At 34.9% G+C, this 17,575-nt stretch overlaps 1 protein-coding gene across 8 annotated transcripts in view; it reads right to left on the bottom strand.

The window, feature by feature from the left end:
- Positions 1 to 2,858: 2,858 nt before the first annotated feature.
- The window catches only part of LOC138707836 (deaminated glutathione amidase-like), an 84,081-nt gene continuing 69,364 nt past the window's right edge, over positions 2,859 to 17,575 (bottom strand). For 6 of the 8 annotated variants that reach the window (XM_069837803.1, XM_069837802.1, XM_069837804.1 and 3 more), the window contains one exon: positions 12,269 to 17,575. This exon is cut by the window's right edge and continues 2,617 nt beyond it. Coding sequence is in view for 2 of the 8 variants with exons in the window: in XM_069837812.1 (XP_069693913.1) it covers positions 3,049 to 3,063 (15 nt within the window). In the remaining 6 variants the exon portion in view is untranslated. Of the gene's footprint in view, positions 3,064 to 12,268 lie in introns of those variants that run through there. The other 2 variants (XM_069837812.1, XM_069837809.1) reach the window with 1 other exon arrangement.

The raw sequence follows: 17,575 nt of genomic DNA, 5'->3' as shown, positions 1-17,575 counted from the left end.
TCAAAACTGATTACCATTATCAAATTTTTTCCAATTACAGAAAACAAGTTAAAGCTATGATTAAATCTGACAAATTTAAATGGTTACAATCCATTGATGAAAATTTGAAGAATGAACCTAATAAATTTTGGAAATAAGTAGAATCTTTTCGTAAATCCAATAATTATCCCACCGAATTATTAATAAATGGGATTCACATTACTGATCAGCAAGAAATTGCTAATGCATTTGCTAATCAATTCAAATCGATTCAAAAACAGCCTAATTCTAATCTCTGTTTGTTGGAGTATAATTCTACTGACTTCTTATCCTTACCTAAAATTACAGTTGATGACGTTTCTTTAGCCATAAAAAAGCTTAAACCTAATAAATCAAAGGGCACTGATGGCATTCCTAATTTTATTATTAAGGGATGTTCTAATATTCTAATACCCGTTTTAACCTTTATATTTAATTTAAGTTTATTAACCGGTACATACCCTACGCTTTGGAAAGAAGCATCCGTTATTCCTATCTTTAAGAATGGTAAAAAAAATGTTGTTTCCAATTATAGACCTATTTCAATATTAAACAATTTCTCAAAAATTTTTGAAAAAATAATCCACAAACATGTTTCATTTTATGTTAAGAATAAAATTAATTCAGCACAACATGGTTTTACTAAAGGTAAATCAACAACTACAAACTTAGTATCCTACCTTAATCTTGTTATGCCTGTTGTTGAAACCCAAGGTCAAATTGACTCAATTTATATCGACTTTAGCAAAGCGTTTGATGTTGTACCTCACAATATTCTGATAAATAAATTAAAAAACTTTGGTCTCTCTTCTAACTACGTGAGCTGGTTTGAAAACTATTTAACTAATAGACAATGTTGTGTTCGTCTAGGTGATTCTCTCTCGGACCCATTTAATTGTTTATGTGGAGTTCCCCAAGGATCTACATTGGGCCCTCTATTATTTTTATTATTTATTGATGACATATGCAAAAGAATAAGTTCAAACTACCTGTTATTTGCTGATGATCTCAAAATCTTTCGCTCAATAAATAGTTCTGCCGATTGCCAAACTCTTCAAAATGATATTAACTCCATTGAACTTTGGTCTGACATTAATGGAATGAAAATTAATTAAACAAAAACTTTTGTCATTTCGTACTCTCGAAAAACTACTTCCATAAAATTTAATTATTCTCATAATAACGCCTGTATTATTAGGAAAAATTCTATAAAATATCTTGGTGTACTACTCGATTCTAAATTATACTTTCACGATCATGTTCAATATATTTATAATCATTCAATAAGAATGCTTGGTTTAATAAGGTCTATAACCTATTCTTTTTCTACTCCTGAGTCACTATTAATTCTATACTTTACTTTGGTTCGCTCTAAACTTGAATATGCATCTGTAGCCTGGAATTCCATTACTTCAACCGATTCGGTTAAATTGGAAAATATTCAAAGAAAATTTATTTCCTTATGTGCTTTTCGATATATACCCAATTCCACTGACTTTAACTATGATATTACCTGTAAATATTTTAACTGTTGTAGCCTTTATGCTAGACGTCTAAATCTTGATTATCAATTTTTTTGCAAAGTTATCAAGGGTGATATTGATTGTGAGTCTATCATAAACAATGTCAGCCTTCGTATTCCTACAAAAGGTTTAAGATTTAAAAAAATTTTTTATAACCGAAATTCAAAATCACTTTCTCCAGTCTGTAGATGCATAAAATATGCCAATTTGCATGGGCACAATTTAGATCCTTTTAAGGTTTAGTTTCGTTTTGATTATTAGTTTTTACTGTTTGTACTCAATTTTATTCATGTATGTTTTTGTTATTTAAGATATTATTTATTTTTGTTTTGCACCTTTGTATCTTCTGTTTGTGTATTGTGCTGAACTATAATTGGCCTCTGGCTGTTGTTCAGCACACAAATATTAATAATAAATAAATAAATAAAATTATTATTATTATTATTATTATTATTATTAAGTTTCAGTGAATTAAGGTACAGTCTTCTATTTCCATGAATTCATTATTTAATCATTTTGTAAGTGAGCCTAACTTTTCCTTTCTTTTTTAAAAATATATTGACGTTGAAGTGTTATGATTTTTACTAATGGAAACTGATGCATGATAAGTACAATTGTGCGATTTTTCTTCCATACTTTGTAGTGGTAAAAATGAATACCCGGTATCTAATATCTAGCTGATTAATTTGTAGTGGATAGTAATAGCAAATACTGTAATATTTTAGTGTATGTAGAGTTTTTAAATTAGAAGTTAGAATTAAATTTGATTAGGAAGTTAGTCTGCAATATATGTGATTAGAAATGGTTTCCGCATTTGAGGATTTCGCAAAACATAAATAAATATCTCAGGATACTGAGGGACTTTTTTTTTTTAAGAATTTTGCCGCCCTTAGGCACATGCGTATCTGCCATCTGCTCTTCCCTATCCCCATTTCACTTCTATTAATGTCTGCATCTCACTCCCTTAAGGTATTTTCTGTCGTCACTCATGACATGTAAATTTAATGAAAGTATAAAGAAAAATCTTTGGTACACCATACGCTGATAGTTGTGCCTTATCACAACGAAAAATAATTGCTTTAATTATTATTTATTTATTACTCGTAATGTCGTAATATTTGATTTGGCTTGGAGGATGAGGGGAGCACATTACACTAAACTCGGCACGCGCAACATTAAAATAGCTTTGCTGCGTATGTAGCATAGACAAATAAATGCATGTAGTATCCTAAAGAATGCAAATCGTATGTGTCAATATTCAGCAGGAATAATTAACCATTGCCGTAGAATTTAGATTAGATTAGATTAGATCTTTATTAGCCGAATAGAATTAGAAGCATTCATGGCGTCGTCAGTACACAAGAAAAATGACATAACATACAATATAATACAAAAATAGACTTAATTCTAAATAAATTTAACAGTTTAATATTATAGGACAAGCTTGATCTTCAGTCTCCACTGTTCTATCAAGTATCTTCTCTTTTTGCTTTTCCCTGTCTTTTCTTCAAATCTGAGTTACCTGAAACATAAATGGTCAAGGGCAGTATCAAGAAACGTTAAATTCTGAAATTTTAAATTTAGATATTCATTTGTGCAAAATGGCATATGTGTCAATAAAATGTTCTTTACCTCTTTTTTGAATTTTCTTATGTTAAGTTTTTTGATTTTCTGTGGAAGTTTATTATATAAATTGCTGCCTCTATGTGATATGCTGTTAAGACTTCTGGTAAGCCTGTGGTAATTCAGATGTATGTTTTGGGATGTTCTGGTGTTACACTCATGATATGTTGAATTTGTTTTAAAGGAATCTATGTTTTGATGAATAAAGCACACTGTTTCTAAAATATATATGCAGGGTACAGGTAAGATTTTTAGTTCTCTGAAAATTTTTATACTTTCAGTCCGAATAGGAACTTTTTTAATGATTTTGAGTATTCTTTTCTGCAATTTGAGGACTTGTGTCACTTTTGGTGAAGATCCCCAAGTAATAATGCCATATGATAGTATTGAATGAACATATCCAAAATAGACTGATATTAAAAGATCCATGGACGATATCTTCGCAAGGACTCGAAAAGCATAACATAAGCGACTCAGCTTCTCAGTTAGATGTTGTATATGCTTTTCCCATGTTAGACTGGAATCTATCCATATACCTAAAAATTTAGAGCATTCTACTTCCTTAATTATGGTATTACTAAGAACTATGTGAATCTGGTCAGTTGGATACTGATTGAAAGATACATAGACAGTTTTATTTACATTTAATTTAAGCTTATTATTTGCTAGCCACTTGTCTAGTTTCGTTGATGTTGCATTAATTTTCATTTGCAAGTTCTCTTCCTTATTATCACTTAGTATTATGTTTGTGTCATCTGCAAATAAGACAGTTTTCCCTTCAGTTATATTTAACGGGAGATCATTTATGTATAGGAGAAATAATATTGGACCAAGAATTGAGCCTTGAGGGACACCATGGGGCATAGGAACGGATTTTGATTTTACTGAGCCAATTTGTACAACCTGTTCCCTATTGCTTAAGTACGAGATGAACCAGTTCCCTGCTAATCCCTTATGCCAAATTGTTGTAGTTTCCAGATTAGAATTTCATGATTAACCATGTCAAATGCTTTGCTAAGGTCCAGGAAAAGTCCAACGGTTTGTTCTTTATTGTTTTTAGCATTGAGGATTGATTCGATAAACGATATTACAGCATTATTGATTCCTTTACCTTTTCTAAAACCAAACTGAGAATTTGACAGTATATTATTATATTCTAGGAATGAGACTAATCTGTTGTACATAACCTTTTCAAGGACTTTCGAGAACCCATATTTCTCTATTACAAATGATTTTTAATCATAAACGTACTCTTTCCCACGAAAGTGTCGAATAACGCTACTGATTGTCGTAAGACAAGACAGATTAAGAACTATACTAGTTTAATAATAATAATAATAATAATAATAATAATAATAATAGTGTCTGGAAGTGGAAGGCACCGGTAGTTCACTTTTGGGAATTAAAACGAATTAGAGGGAACGAAATCTAAAGGAAAAACACGGAACTGAAAACAACTTGGCAAAGGAAATGAACCAGATGAAGAATGTAGTTTGAAAGCAAAATTTTTAATTGAACAAATCCAGACTTTCGGGAAACAAAATTGTAAATTACATTAAATCACACTGAAAATCTGCATACTGTTATTTAACAAGTCATCAATAAATCTCAAATAAGACTGTAATATGCTTGTCATGTTTATAATCTTCGTACTCGATCATTAATGCAAAATTAATAAAAGAATTAACGATACACAAAGTTTTGTAATGGAACTATTAATAATTTAATAGAACTGCGAGGTGAACCTAGCGGCAAGAATTGTAATGACGCTCCGAGACCCACTCATGATCATAGACAAATCTCTTGATTATGCTGTGCGCCAGCTTGTATAATCTTGTAAGCAATGAGAATTACACACTATTTTTCAATGGGAAAGAGCACAATATGCCTCACAATGTTAAAAAAAATGTTATGTTTTATTTAACGACGCTCGCAACAGCAGAGGTTATATCAGCGTCGCCGGATGTGCCAGAATTTTGTCCCACAGGAGTTCTTTTACATGCCAGTAAGTCTACTGACATGAGCCTGTCGCATTTAAGCACACTTAAATCCACAATGTCGTAATAGCACAGTCTAGTATATACAGTCACGAAGCTCAATACTTAGTAAATATGCATCCATAGACAGTTGCTGATCACTAGGATCGCTAATATCGCCTCATTCCAGACAATGCGAAATAGTACCGGCATAGTCTATTGTTCCTAGCACCCTTACAACTCAAGCTTCGTGACTGTATATATTAGACTGTGGTAATAGGTTGAAACATAACCTCATCAGCTTTTCATTCTCTACCTCAATTTTTAGGAAAAGTGGAAAAGACTCACTTTGAAACTAGAGTCCTCATTTATCCTTTGAAGAGGTGCAAAAATTCAAATATCTTGGAGCAACAGTAACAAATATAAATGACACTCGGGAGGAAATTAAAGGAAGAATATTAATATATGCTATTATTCGGTTGAGAAGCTTTTGTCATGCAGTCTGCTTTCAAAACAGCTGAAAGTTAGAATTTATAAAAGTCATATTACCAATTGTCCTCTATGGTTGTGAAACTTGGACACTCACGTTGAGAGAGGAAACAGAGGTTAAGGGTGTTTGAGAATAAGGTGCTTAGGAAAATATTTGGGGCTAAGAGAGATGAAGTTACAGGAGAATGGAGAAAGTTACACAACGCAGAACTTATCGCATTGTATTCTTCACCTGACATAATTAGGAACATTAAATCCAGACATTTGAGATGGGCAGGGCAAGTAGCATGTATGGGCTAATCCAGAAATGCATATAGTGTGTTAATTGGGACACTAGAGGGAAAAAGACCTTTGGGGAGGCCGAGACGTAGATGGGAGGATATTAAAATGCATTTGAGGGAGGTGGTATATGATTGTGGAGACTGGATTAATCTTGCTCACAATAGGAACCGATGGCAGGCTTATGTGAGGGCAGTAATGAACCTCCGGGTTCCATAAAAGCCACAAGTAATTTATTATTGCTCTACAATACCATCTTAACTGAAACATCACATTTGTAGAAGCTCATGAGAAATAGAGTACTGGTACCTTGGTCATAATCCTTCAATACTAACCTACTTCTTAAAACTTGAGGAGAACATGATTACTAATGCAATCTTATGAGATGTAACAGAATTTTTCTTTCATACAAAAAAAGAAGTTGTGAATAGTTTGTCTTTTTCCCTCCATAAAAAAATCTATGGGGAGTCCTGCTTGAGTGAGGTGGAAGTTTTGTCATCTAAACAGGAGATCTTGAGAAAACATTCATTACACGCACATCCTCTGCTACTTGATCAGCTGGAAAAAGGCTTGTTTTACCTTCTGTAAACAATATGAAACAAGATGACAGGGCTTTTTTTAGTAACCTCAGAATGTCGAAGGCTTCATTTGATGAATTACTAGAAAATATGAGAGGGAATCACAGGAACAGACATTGTACTAAGAAAGGCTATCTCAGCAATCTATTTTGTTTCTTTCACCCATGTTCTTCTCATTGAAATCAAGGACAAACTTACCTATAATTTCTCGTCGAACATTCGCTTTCAATACTTTGTTGCTATAGTCATCGCTTCTGACGTTCCAAGAGTTTCTACTTCACTTATAAAATGTTCTGTGTTAATGAAGTCTAAACTCATGTCTACAATAACGAATAACATAAAGTATAATGAATGTTTCAATGTGCTCGATTAGATAAATGACTGCTTTGTTGGCAAGCCTGCAACACTGTCTGTAATCGGTATCCCAGTGTGAACCCACCAATTCAAACTTATGAATGTCGTGCAGTGATTGCTCTGAATACAATGACTTTGTACATCACAAGTGGCGAGGTGAGGCATTGTTGCGTCACAGTGGCTGGGACAGGCAGTGCAGTATCCAGGTGTGAATTCTCGAAATCAAACAAATCAGTGACTTTCACTAGTGATTATCATCAGTGTCTCAGCACGAAATGATCTAAAGACTAAAAAAGCCTTGTCAACTACAACAGCTTGGGGCCTGTTATTACTCTGAACGAAGTAGTTTTGCCACAATATTTTATAATGAAACAGAACAGAAGGACAACCAGTTTAATCGACATAGAGTAAATCAAGTTTTATGAAATTTCAATTTAATATCCTATTATCATATAATTTTATATGTAGGCCTTACTTTGCAGATGATTTCGCTTGTAGAATTTTAGTATGAACAACAAACCAAAAACATATCTGTTGCACTACAGTCTATGAAGGCCCAAGTCCAACAGACTGCTGACCTCCTGTCCACCATACCACAGGAAAGGTGAATGATCATCCAAAGAGTAAGGGACTAAGTCTCTTTCTCGCGGCCCGAGTTCTTGTCAGGCCTGGAATTTTTCATAAAAAAATTAATAGTGACATTAGTGGTGGACAAGGCCGCAGTTGGTGTTTTTCTCGGGGTTCTCTAATTTCCCAATATTAGGCATCTACATCACTCCATCAACATTTCTCTATTTCGTCATTGTTCCGTAGTATTTCCCGAATGCCAGCTGGTAATGCACGGAGGATGCTGACCTAGGGGCGAGGAGGGTTGTCTGTTGAAATTAATATTTACTACTTTTCCTACAAAAGAATATTATAAAATTGTATTTCTCTAATGGCTTGATTTATGTCATTCGCTTAGACATTCAAAAGATTTAGAAAGGGAGGGTATGTTTTATTCTAACAGTAACAAATATAAATGACACTCAAGAGGAAATTAAATGGAGAATAAATATGGTAAATGATGCTATTATTCGGTTGAGAAGCTTTTGTCATGCCGTCTGCTTTCAAAACAGCTGAAAGTTAGAATTTATAAAAGTCATATTACCAATTGTCCTCTATGGTTGTGAAACTTGGACTCTCACTTTGAGAGAGGAACAGAGGTTAAGGGTGTTCGAGAGTAAGATGCTTAGGAAAATATTTGGGGGTAAGAGAGATGAAGTTACAGGAAAATATTTGGGGGTAAGAGACATGAAGTTACAGGAAAATTGAGAAAGTTACACAATGCAGAACTGCATGCAGTGTATTCTTCACCTAACATAATTAGGGAAATTAAATCCAGACGTTCGAGATGGGTAGGGCACGTAGGGTGAATTCAGACCTTTGGGGAGGCTGAGATGTAGATTGGAGGGTAATATTAAAATGGATTTGAGGAAGGTGGGATATGATGCTAGGGGCTGGATTAATCTTGCTCAGGATAGGGACTGAAAGCAGGCTTATGTGAGGGCGGCAATGAACCTCCGGGATCCTTAAAAGCCATTTGTAAGTAAGTATGTTTTATTCCATATAGAGTTCTTCAATAAAACTAATTATGTTTGAAAGTATCTTCAGTGCCAATCTTGTTTATTACAAATAATGAAAACTGACTGCAAAAAATTGTGCACTGTAATCTACTTTTACTATTCTCCTGTATTCCCCTTCCTGGCTCACGATATACTTATTTTCCTTTCTTGGTCATGGTAATTTTATTGGTTACCAATCATTAGGCTAACTACAGCTTACTTTTCAATGTTTTGATCACACTGATCCATACAACATTGATAAGCAGTAATACCAGGAGATTTTTAATTTATCCTGTCACAAAAATAATTACAGACTTGAAATTTATTTTTTTTATTTTGTTACTTAACGACACTGTATCAACTACTAGGTTATTTAGCGTCGATGGGATAATGAGATGATATTTGGCGAGATGAGGCCGAGGATTCGCCATACATTACCTGACATTCGCCTTAAAGTTGGAGAAAGCCTCGGAAAAAATCGAACCAGCTAATCAGTCCAAGCAGGAATCGAACCCATGCCCGAGCGCATTTACTCTGGATTGGCAGGCAAGCGCCTCAGCCAACTGAGCTACACCTGTGGCAACTTCTTTGTTGCTGTCTAAGAAATTCACATTCATTTGTAACACTTCTTTGTTACATTTAGCTCTCCTTACAATACCGACTTAAAACTCAATTTAGTGTAGGAACACTAGACACGAACACATTATACACTTCTTTCGTTCTGTGGTCAGCACGGTACAGGATCATCCCTGTGAAAATACAGAACAGCACATAAGGGATATATGCCCAGATAAATTAAACCACTGCCCGATTGGTTGAAAAACGCATATGCTATCAACAAAGTCAAGGCAGCAATTTTAATTTATTAGCACCCCTTGAAAGACAGGACATGGGCAAGGGAATGCCCTCGCACGTAGGTCAATTGGCTGGGTCCATTGTACTACACAGAATGGAATGGTCCTCAGCACTACAGAGCAGTAGCGGCCCTCGGTTACAAAGATTGGCAGTTCTGCATGCTGTTTATTGCATCTAAATCAGATAATGCATGTAATTACAGTCCCTTCTCGAAGTTGACTGTGCACCCGAAATTGTACTCCAACAATCTGTGCGCTACATCTCTCCCACCTGGTACAACTAATCACGTAGTGGAGATGTGCCCCACATGCTTTTCTAGTTTTTTAAGTCAAATTAACTAAATCCTTAACTCTGGTGTTTGTACATGTATTTTCTCCTCTAAACAGAATACACAGATGGGGGAGAAAGCGTTTTCATGAGCGCAGCAAAAAACCAGTCGTTTCCATTACACATTTCGGTATTAAAATGACTATTAGGCTACATGATTTCCTCGACTTTTCCTAGAAATTTCAATATTTAAATTTTGTGTAGGACGTCCTAATTTCTTAAATTAACATGCAATTTCTCTTTTAATTTCGAAAATGGTTGGTCGATTAGGTTTTCATTTGATTCATTTTTAATATAAAATATTTCCTTAGGCACACTGACCAATCACATCACACCACCCACAGTACTATAACACACTGGAACTGTAATGATATACAGTAATCCAGAAGCCTATGTGTTCTAACGCAGGTCATAAAGAGATGAGGGTGTTGGCAGTTCTTTTGTATATTCGGAGAGAGCTGCTTCAGTTGCAGCTCTAATGCAGTCTTATGGGACGGTGAAGAAAACCAGTTTTCTGCTGCCGATTACCCTACATTGAGCTTCAGGAACTGGCGATCACAGATCCGAAAAGTACACTACAGCTAAAATTCTCGAGCAGTTCAAGGCTCCTACAGACAGTAAAATCTCGAATCGAAGGAGAATGAATTGGAAAAATAAATGAAACAATGAACTAGATTACATAAAAGCACGTTTTACATTTTTAATTTTTTCAGGTCCATTTAAATGGCAGTTCTGCAGCTCTGCAGTTCTTATTGTAGAGCCGTCCCTGCTACAGAGTCCCCTCTGGGCCTCCTCTGAACTCCCCCTACAGCCTACAGAATTCCTTTATCTTTCCACATAGGCATCACAATGGTCCCTCAACGCAGGTCCCATGACCACTATGAGCTACAACGAACCCGAAATATGGAAAAGAAATAGAGATGATGAAAGAGGGACATGTAATTATGATAGCGAAATGAGTCCGAGGTCCAATTCTGCTTCAGTTGGTTGAGAGGGAACCTTGCAAAAATCCTCAACCAGGTAACTTGTTTCAACCAGGATTTGAACCCGGTACAGCTTGTTTCATGGTCAGAAATGTTAACCGTTACTCCACAGCAGTGGACGGCAGATGCAATAGTAACACACAAGCACAAAATCGTCCAATTTCTTAATATAACTATTCGTAATTTTACTATTACACTATACTTTTAATTCCAAAGACATATATTATTTAAATTAATACTGTACTTATTTTTTTTTTTAATTCAGATAATGTAAAATATTGAAGCATTACTTCACAAAATAAACACACACCTTCATCTCAAACAGCAGAAGTAACTAAAATACTCTCTCAATTAATATCACTCAATAAAAGAATTGTATTTCAATGGATACCATCCCATTGTGGAATTCTGGGAAATGAGAATGCGGATGCTTTAGAAAAGAAGGGCAGCACTGCTACTTACAGATCTGTTACTAAATCTACATATTACTCTGTGAAAAGATTTATTAAATCTACATACTTAGACTTCAACAAACAAAATTTGATAACACAATCTCAAGGGAAAAAATGGAACTCTCTGCATCATAATCCACAGTTAATTCCCGATTTACCGCGAAAATCGTCTGTAGCTGCATTTAGATTGGCAACAGGCCATGACTGGCCAAACACCTGCATAGAATCGGAATATATCAGTCCCCTAACTGCCCATTGTGCAACTCAAACCAAGAAATGGATTCAGAACATCTCAAAATCTGCTTCAGTGGCTGACCATGATAATATCTTTGAAAAATATTGGAGTGCAAGAGGTCAAATGATTTTATTGTCAAAAGCCTGGCATTAGAAAAGAACAACATTTTATTCAATTTTCAGATAAACAACAAACTATAAATGAAGCATACAGCCGAACAAGTGTCTGTGTTACATTAAAGTAGTTCCGAGATAACTGATTTTGAAAGCAGGACACGAAAATGTCAGCTGTGTGATCCAACTACACAACATAGATCCCTATTCGACTGCACGTTCGTGATAAGATTTCAGGTTTAATGCTTTGATGAAATGTTTTATTTAACAACGCTCGCAACTGCAGAGGTTATATCAGCGTCGCTAATGCTTTGAAAACATGTTTCTTAGTAATAACAATCCTGGTATTAAACCAAGATATACTTAAAATATTAATACTACAAACGTAAATGTTATTTCTTTTTACTATCACAACAGCAGGAAGATGAGTTCTCATTTGGTTAAATTACCAGTACCTTAAAAGTATCAATATTAAAACATGATGATAAAATCTGCAAACTTTTTAAAACATATTTATAAATTTGTTTCTAATAATAATTATAGGTTATTCAAGAAATAACTGCCCAAACAATCATATTGTGATAACACTGATATCTATAGCTGAGTCTGACATTACTGCTATTGAAGTTAATAGTTAATGCTAAATGGCCAAAGACAGGGAAGATATAAGTTTTATTTCTTGTATCCTATTTTTACTCTTGTGAACCGAAAATATTATGTTACTACTTCTAAATACTAATGAAGTGATGGAAATACTTTGTCTTGAGAAATACTATCCCAATTTGAATTAAATATAATTTCCATAATTAATATTAGTAAGGATTTAAGGAAGGGTAGGTATTCAAAACTGACAGTGTGATATATTAAAATTTATTTTTTAATAAAATAGTTTTATAAATTCAAGTGTTACAGCCCACATTTTACAACCAACATCACTCTTCCTTATTCAGTGTAACATTTTTTAGTACGAAAAATTTCCATGTTCGTACGGGTAGGATGTTGTGTAGGTCAAATCCTGTATGTCAAAAGTCGTAGATCAAAACAGTTCACAAAAGTCATTTCACATACACACCAATTCACATATTCCATTTCACTTATGCTACATCCCATATACCATACTGTTACATGAGTTGAAATTCACGGAACTTGAAATAAGTACCTTGAAGTTGTTATTGAATATTTTTAAGGATTCAATCCAAATATTACATTACTATTTATATTTTGGCCATTAATGATTCTATTGGGTTTGCATTTCTCTGAATTTTTTTTTACTTAACAATTTCTGTATTTAAACATTTTTGTCTTTCAAATTATTCTGTAGTGCAGTGGTCATCAACTCGATGCCCTGTGACGTCATCTCAGGCAGCTCTGAAGCCCGCTGCACTCATGTTTCGCTGCCTCGGGCACAGCAGAGGCTTGCGATGGTGGCTCTTTTTTCGTGATAATAAATGTTTCTCATAGTGATCAAATTAAACTTAAAGTGATGTGAATGCCCAATACTAGTATTTACGTGTATGAAATCAATTGGTTGATAAGTTAGGGATGAAATGAAAGCTGAATAAAACTAAATACTCTACTGCATATTAGATTTCTACTTTTTCTTTTCATTTTGTTAATGCATGACCATTAGTAACAATATTTCCTGATCTTCTGTAATGCTAATTTTACGAGATTTTTAGCCTCTTTATTGCGTACTGATTTCTCAATATTATGCACTATGATCTGGGCAGTGCATGAACTGAGAAAATTTTGTAGATTGTAGTCAGATGAATTAGCTAGTTCTGTGGTGGGATTTACTTATTTTCATAAAAAAAAAAAACAATATTTGTATATGTATGTGGATCTGAACATACACAGTCTGTCGAAAGCTGCTGTTGAAGCCTGAGAAATCTGACTAATGGAAAATGCGAATAAAAATCACGCAGAATTTTTCCTCCTTTTATACAGTACTATATCACCTTCAGTTCATTATCACACTATCAGTCTGTCATTTCTAGCTGAAGCTAAGCAGGAGCACAATCTACATCCACAGTAGATGGGTCTATGATAGAGATAGGGAAAAATAAACATAACAGTACTTCCGAAACAGTTCCGAGAAAATAACAGTTCCAAAAAAAAAAAGAACTATAGGTCGGAACACTCTGTTCCAAAATAACAGTAGGAGTTTCTGACTCATAGGAACTGGAGTACTGTATAACATACCATCTAACTATCTTGTCTGGAACACTCCAGATACTATCTCAGAGACCATAACAGTTCCAGCCTAAATGTTCTCCTTGAATGTACAGTAGTTCCTTCAGAATTGAGTATGTTGGAAGGAGAGTGAAATTTTTTACTACAATGAATTTGCAGGGCACATTTCAATACCGGTATTAAATAATCAATCTGATTGGCCAATCAGCTTCAGTTACATTGTTTGCTATTAATATAGCAATAAGAATGAAAAAAATCAAATTGTGAGATTGTGCCTATTATTATTATTATTATTATTATTACTATTTAAAAGTTACTGTTTTACTATATCAAATGAAGAAAAAAATATTATACAAACGTATATACCACATTGTATTGTGTTATAAAATTTGTATATTGTAACATATCTGCCTTCTTAAAGATACACTGGAAGGAATGGTGAATGGGAGAAGAGTTTGGGGCAGAAGAAGATATCAGATTTTTTTATTTTAGTTGGTTATTTTATGACGCTTTATCAACATCTTAGGTTATTTAGCGTCTGAATGAGATGAAGTGATAATGCTGGTGAAATGAGTCCAGGGTCCAACACCGAAAGTTACCCAGCATTTGCTCATATTGGGTTGAGGGAAAACCCCGGAAAAAACCTCAACCAGGTAACTTGTCCCGACTGGGAATCGAACCCGGGCCACCTGGTTTCGCAGCTAGACGCGCTAAATGTTACTCCACAGGTAAGATATCAGATGATAGACGACATTAAGATATGATATGGATCATATGCGGAGACTAAGAGGAAGGCAGAAAATAGAAAGACTGGAGAATGCTGGATTTACAGTGAAATACCTGCCCTTGGGCAGAACACTATGAATGAATGACTATGGTAACATAACAGTGCAAATGTAGCCCAACTAATCTCAATGTTTATTACAAATAAATTATGAAACTTCAATAGAGACTAATATCACGTAGTAGTAATATCCCTTATTTAACAGGAGGAATGATCAAACCATTGCGATGTTTTATGGTTTGTATAAATTATTGTTACACCTGACTGTAACAGCTGTCATAGTTCGAATTGCATTATGGTCTAAGATTTTTGAAAACGGAACTAGTTCTGAAACAATATAAAATTTTGGTGATTATTACGTTATGTCTGAAGCTTTCTGTTATTTCTGAACTGTTCTTTGGAACTAGTACTTACTTGGAAACGAAACTCTTGGAAAAGTTCCAGAAAAAGAACGATTTTTCCCAATGCTAGGCTATGAAAATCTTGAAATCTGACATCATACATTCAAGTTTTGAAACTGTGAATGAAATTCCTGATGACTGTTGGGAGCCTACTATTTCTATTCAACATTGCAGCTAGCTTCTGTCAAGAGCCGCTACTGAACGGGAGATAGGCTTGTATAATGCCGAGCACGAGGTAATGCACGCTTGCCCTGCATGGAAGCAGTGCTGAGCGCCCATGCACGTTTTTGGTCGAGTTGTTGATCACTGCGGTAGTGCTTCTATTCTCATGGTCACTCTCACTGAGGGCAGATTATTTTGTTAAAAAATAAAACCTACTGTATACTTGCAGAGTGAAATTTAATTTTGCACATGAAGAGTGCAGGGAAAAACAATCAAAGTTACAATTCTCTTAACGGTGATGTCATAATCTAATTCAGTATGTTACTGAAAAATTTATGTGTTTTTCTTATCAAACCTGGTAAAGAAGAATTATCATCAGAGATCCAGTCATTTCCTACTTTTTCTTTAGGAATAGCAATACATTTTGCAGTAATAGAATTAAAGCATGACCTCACCCTTAAGAGAATTGTGAATTTACCCTGTATTCTTCATAGATTTACAGAGTGAAATTATATCCTACAGTACTCAGATACCCCATTAGTCTATTGCCATCATTGTATTCACAGTACATCCTGACTACATTCTGTACCCTTCTATTCACTACTATGTACTTAAAATTTGGGGACGAATTTTTCTCTCAGTGTCCAGTTCCCTCATCGTTGTCTCTGTAGCTTCTTGCTCCTTGGTTAGTTCTCATATCAAGGAATATAGTGAGGGATGTGCCTTAACAACGAGTAATTGGAAGCGATTATGCCATGCTTCAGTCTAGTTGCTAGTTCTAGGTTCATTTCTGCATCATACCAGGAGCAAATTTAGCTACTTGGCGCCTCTAGGCAGAGAAAAATATTTTCGCCCCTTATTTCGACATGAATGTACCACCAAATAAGCAACATCAACAATATCGTAATTGAATAATAATAATAATAATAATAATAATAATAATAATAATAATAATAATAATAATAATAATAAATACATGCATATTGAACTCTTTACAGTCAAATCAGGCAGTGAGTGGTCTACGGCGTGCTTTCTTTGCTGCAAATTCGTCTATCACATCTTCATATTCCAGTTGCTGTGTAATGTCAGAATTCATGGAAAGGACGGCAAGTCTACTGACTCGATCTTGCAACATGAATGATCATAAATAATTCTCGAGTCTTTTGAGAAGTGAGAAAGAGCGCTTGGCCGAACAATTGGTTGCAGTGGTTGACAAGAATACCCGTAACGTAATATCTAAATTAAAAACAGTTCTTGAATGTGGTTTTCAATCAACACTTTATACAATGTACTTAAAGAGGATACTTTTATTTCGTTGCTCTTAGTATAGCCTATGCTTTAAAATGAATAATCTCATCACTCAAAAATTCTTCCAAGTCGTCTTTGTAATGCTCTTGCAGTCTCCTAGAACTAATAGTTCAGTGTTGTTTCGTGCAGGCAGATTACTTAGAATCTCTAATTTGCTATAAAACTCTTCCAATGCCTTTTTTCAGATATCAATGTCTTTAATAACCAGAAATGTTTTTAAGGTTATCACGTGAGACATGGTAAGAAGGCATAACACTGAAAAAGTGCTATGATCGCATTGTGACACTATTATTGAAAAACTGTCCTTTTTTCCGTTGGCAGACCATTGATTAAATTTGAACTGATTGTTGCCAATGTTATTCATATCTTTTCCACTGTGCATTTAAGTTCATGTACTCTTTTAAAGAGTTTTGAATAAAATTAAAAAAAAAATATATATATATATATATAAACAATTAACAGTAATAGCTTAAAAACTGCCCCTTCAAATCTGTTGCCCTAGGCCTAAATACGCCTCTGCATCATACTACTTCCACAACAAAGGAGCATACAGCACCCGAACTGCTTGTCTCCATCTGCATCCTCGAACTGGTGTGTCGCGAATGTAAGTTTTGGCAAAGTAATTCCCCAGTGCACGGCAATGATCCAGAATTCTCAAATACATTTAGTCAAAATTTACTGCAACATCTTCCTCGGGAATGAACGCCAAACTTAGCATCTGATGCATGGGATCCCTCACTTCAAGATTGTCAGGATCATTGTAGTGGGCTTGCAGACTTTCTGCCTGAACTTTCCTGAACAATGCCTGGCCCAAATGGAAAAAGCATAGTCTTTTTGCGGCATGAGGGAACACAGTACGATGAACATTAATGACAGCCAACTCCATGTCACGAATAACAGTTTCAGGATACAATACGATATTGTTTTTCTAAGCATGACTGTTAATCTCTCTCAGCACTGTTGTATACTTGTCCTGCTCCTTGTTTGCCAACAGGCCATATGCATAATGGAAAGGCATTGCCCCAGTACATCGCATGAATGGTGAACACCTGTGTAAAGATTGATGGAGACACTTGGAACGTATACCATCCATGTACCATACTTACAGTTGGCCTGGTTGGTGCAGTTGTTATAGTGCTGGCCTTCTATGCCCGAGGTTGCGAGTTCGATCCCGGGTCAGGTCGATGGCATTTAAGTGTGCTTAAATGCCACAGGCTCATGTCAATAGATTTACTGGCATCTAAAAGAACTCCTGTGGGACGCGGCGCTGATATAACCTCGGCTGTTGCATCATTAAATAAAACATAATATTTAACCA

The sequence above is a fragment of the Periplaneta americana genome, chromosome 10 (assembly GCF_040183065.1).
Source record: "Periplaneta americana isolate PAMFEO1 chromosome 10, P.americana_PAMFEO1_priV1, whole genome shotgun sequence".
NCBI classification, from domain to species: Eukaryota; Metazoa; Arthropoda; class Insecta; order Blattodea; family Blattidae; genus Periplaneta; species Periplaneta americana.
Note: the sequence above shows the minus strand (reverse complement) of the source record. Positions and strands in the feature narration are given on the sequence as shown.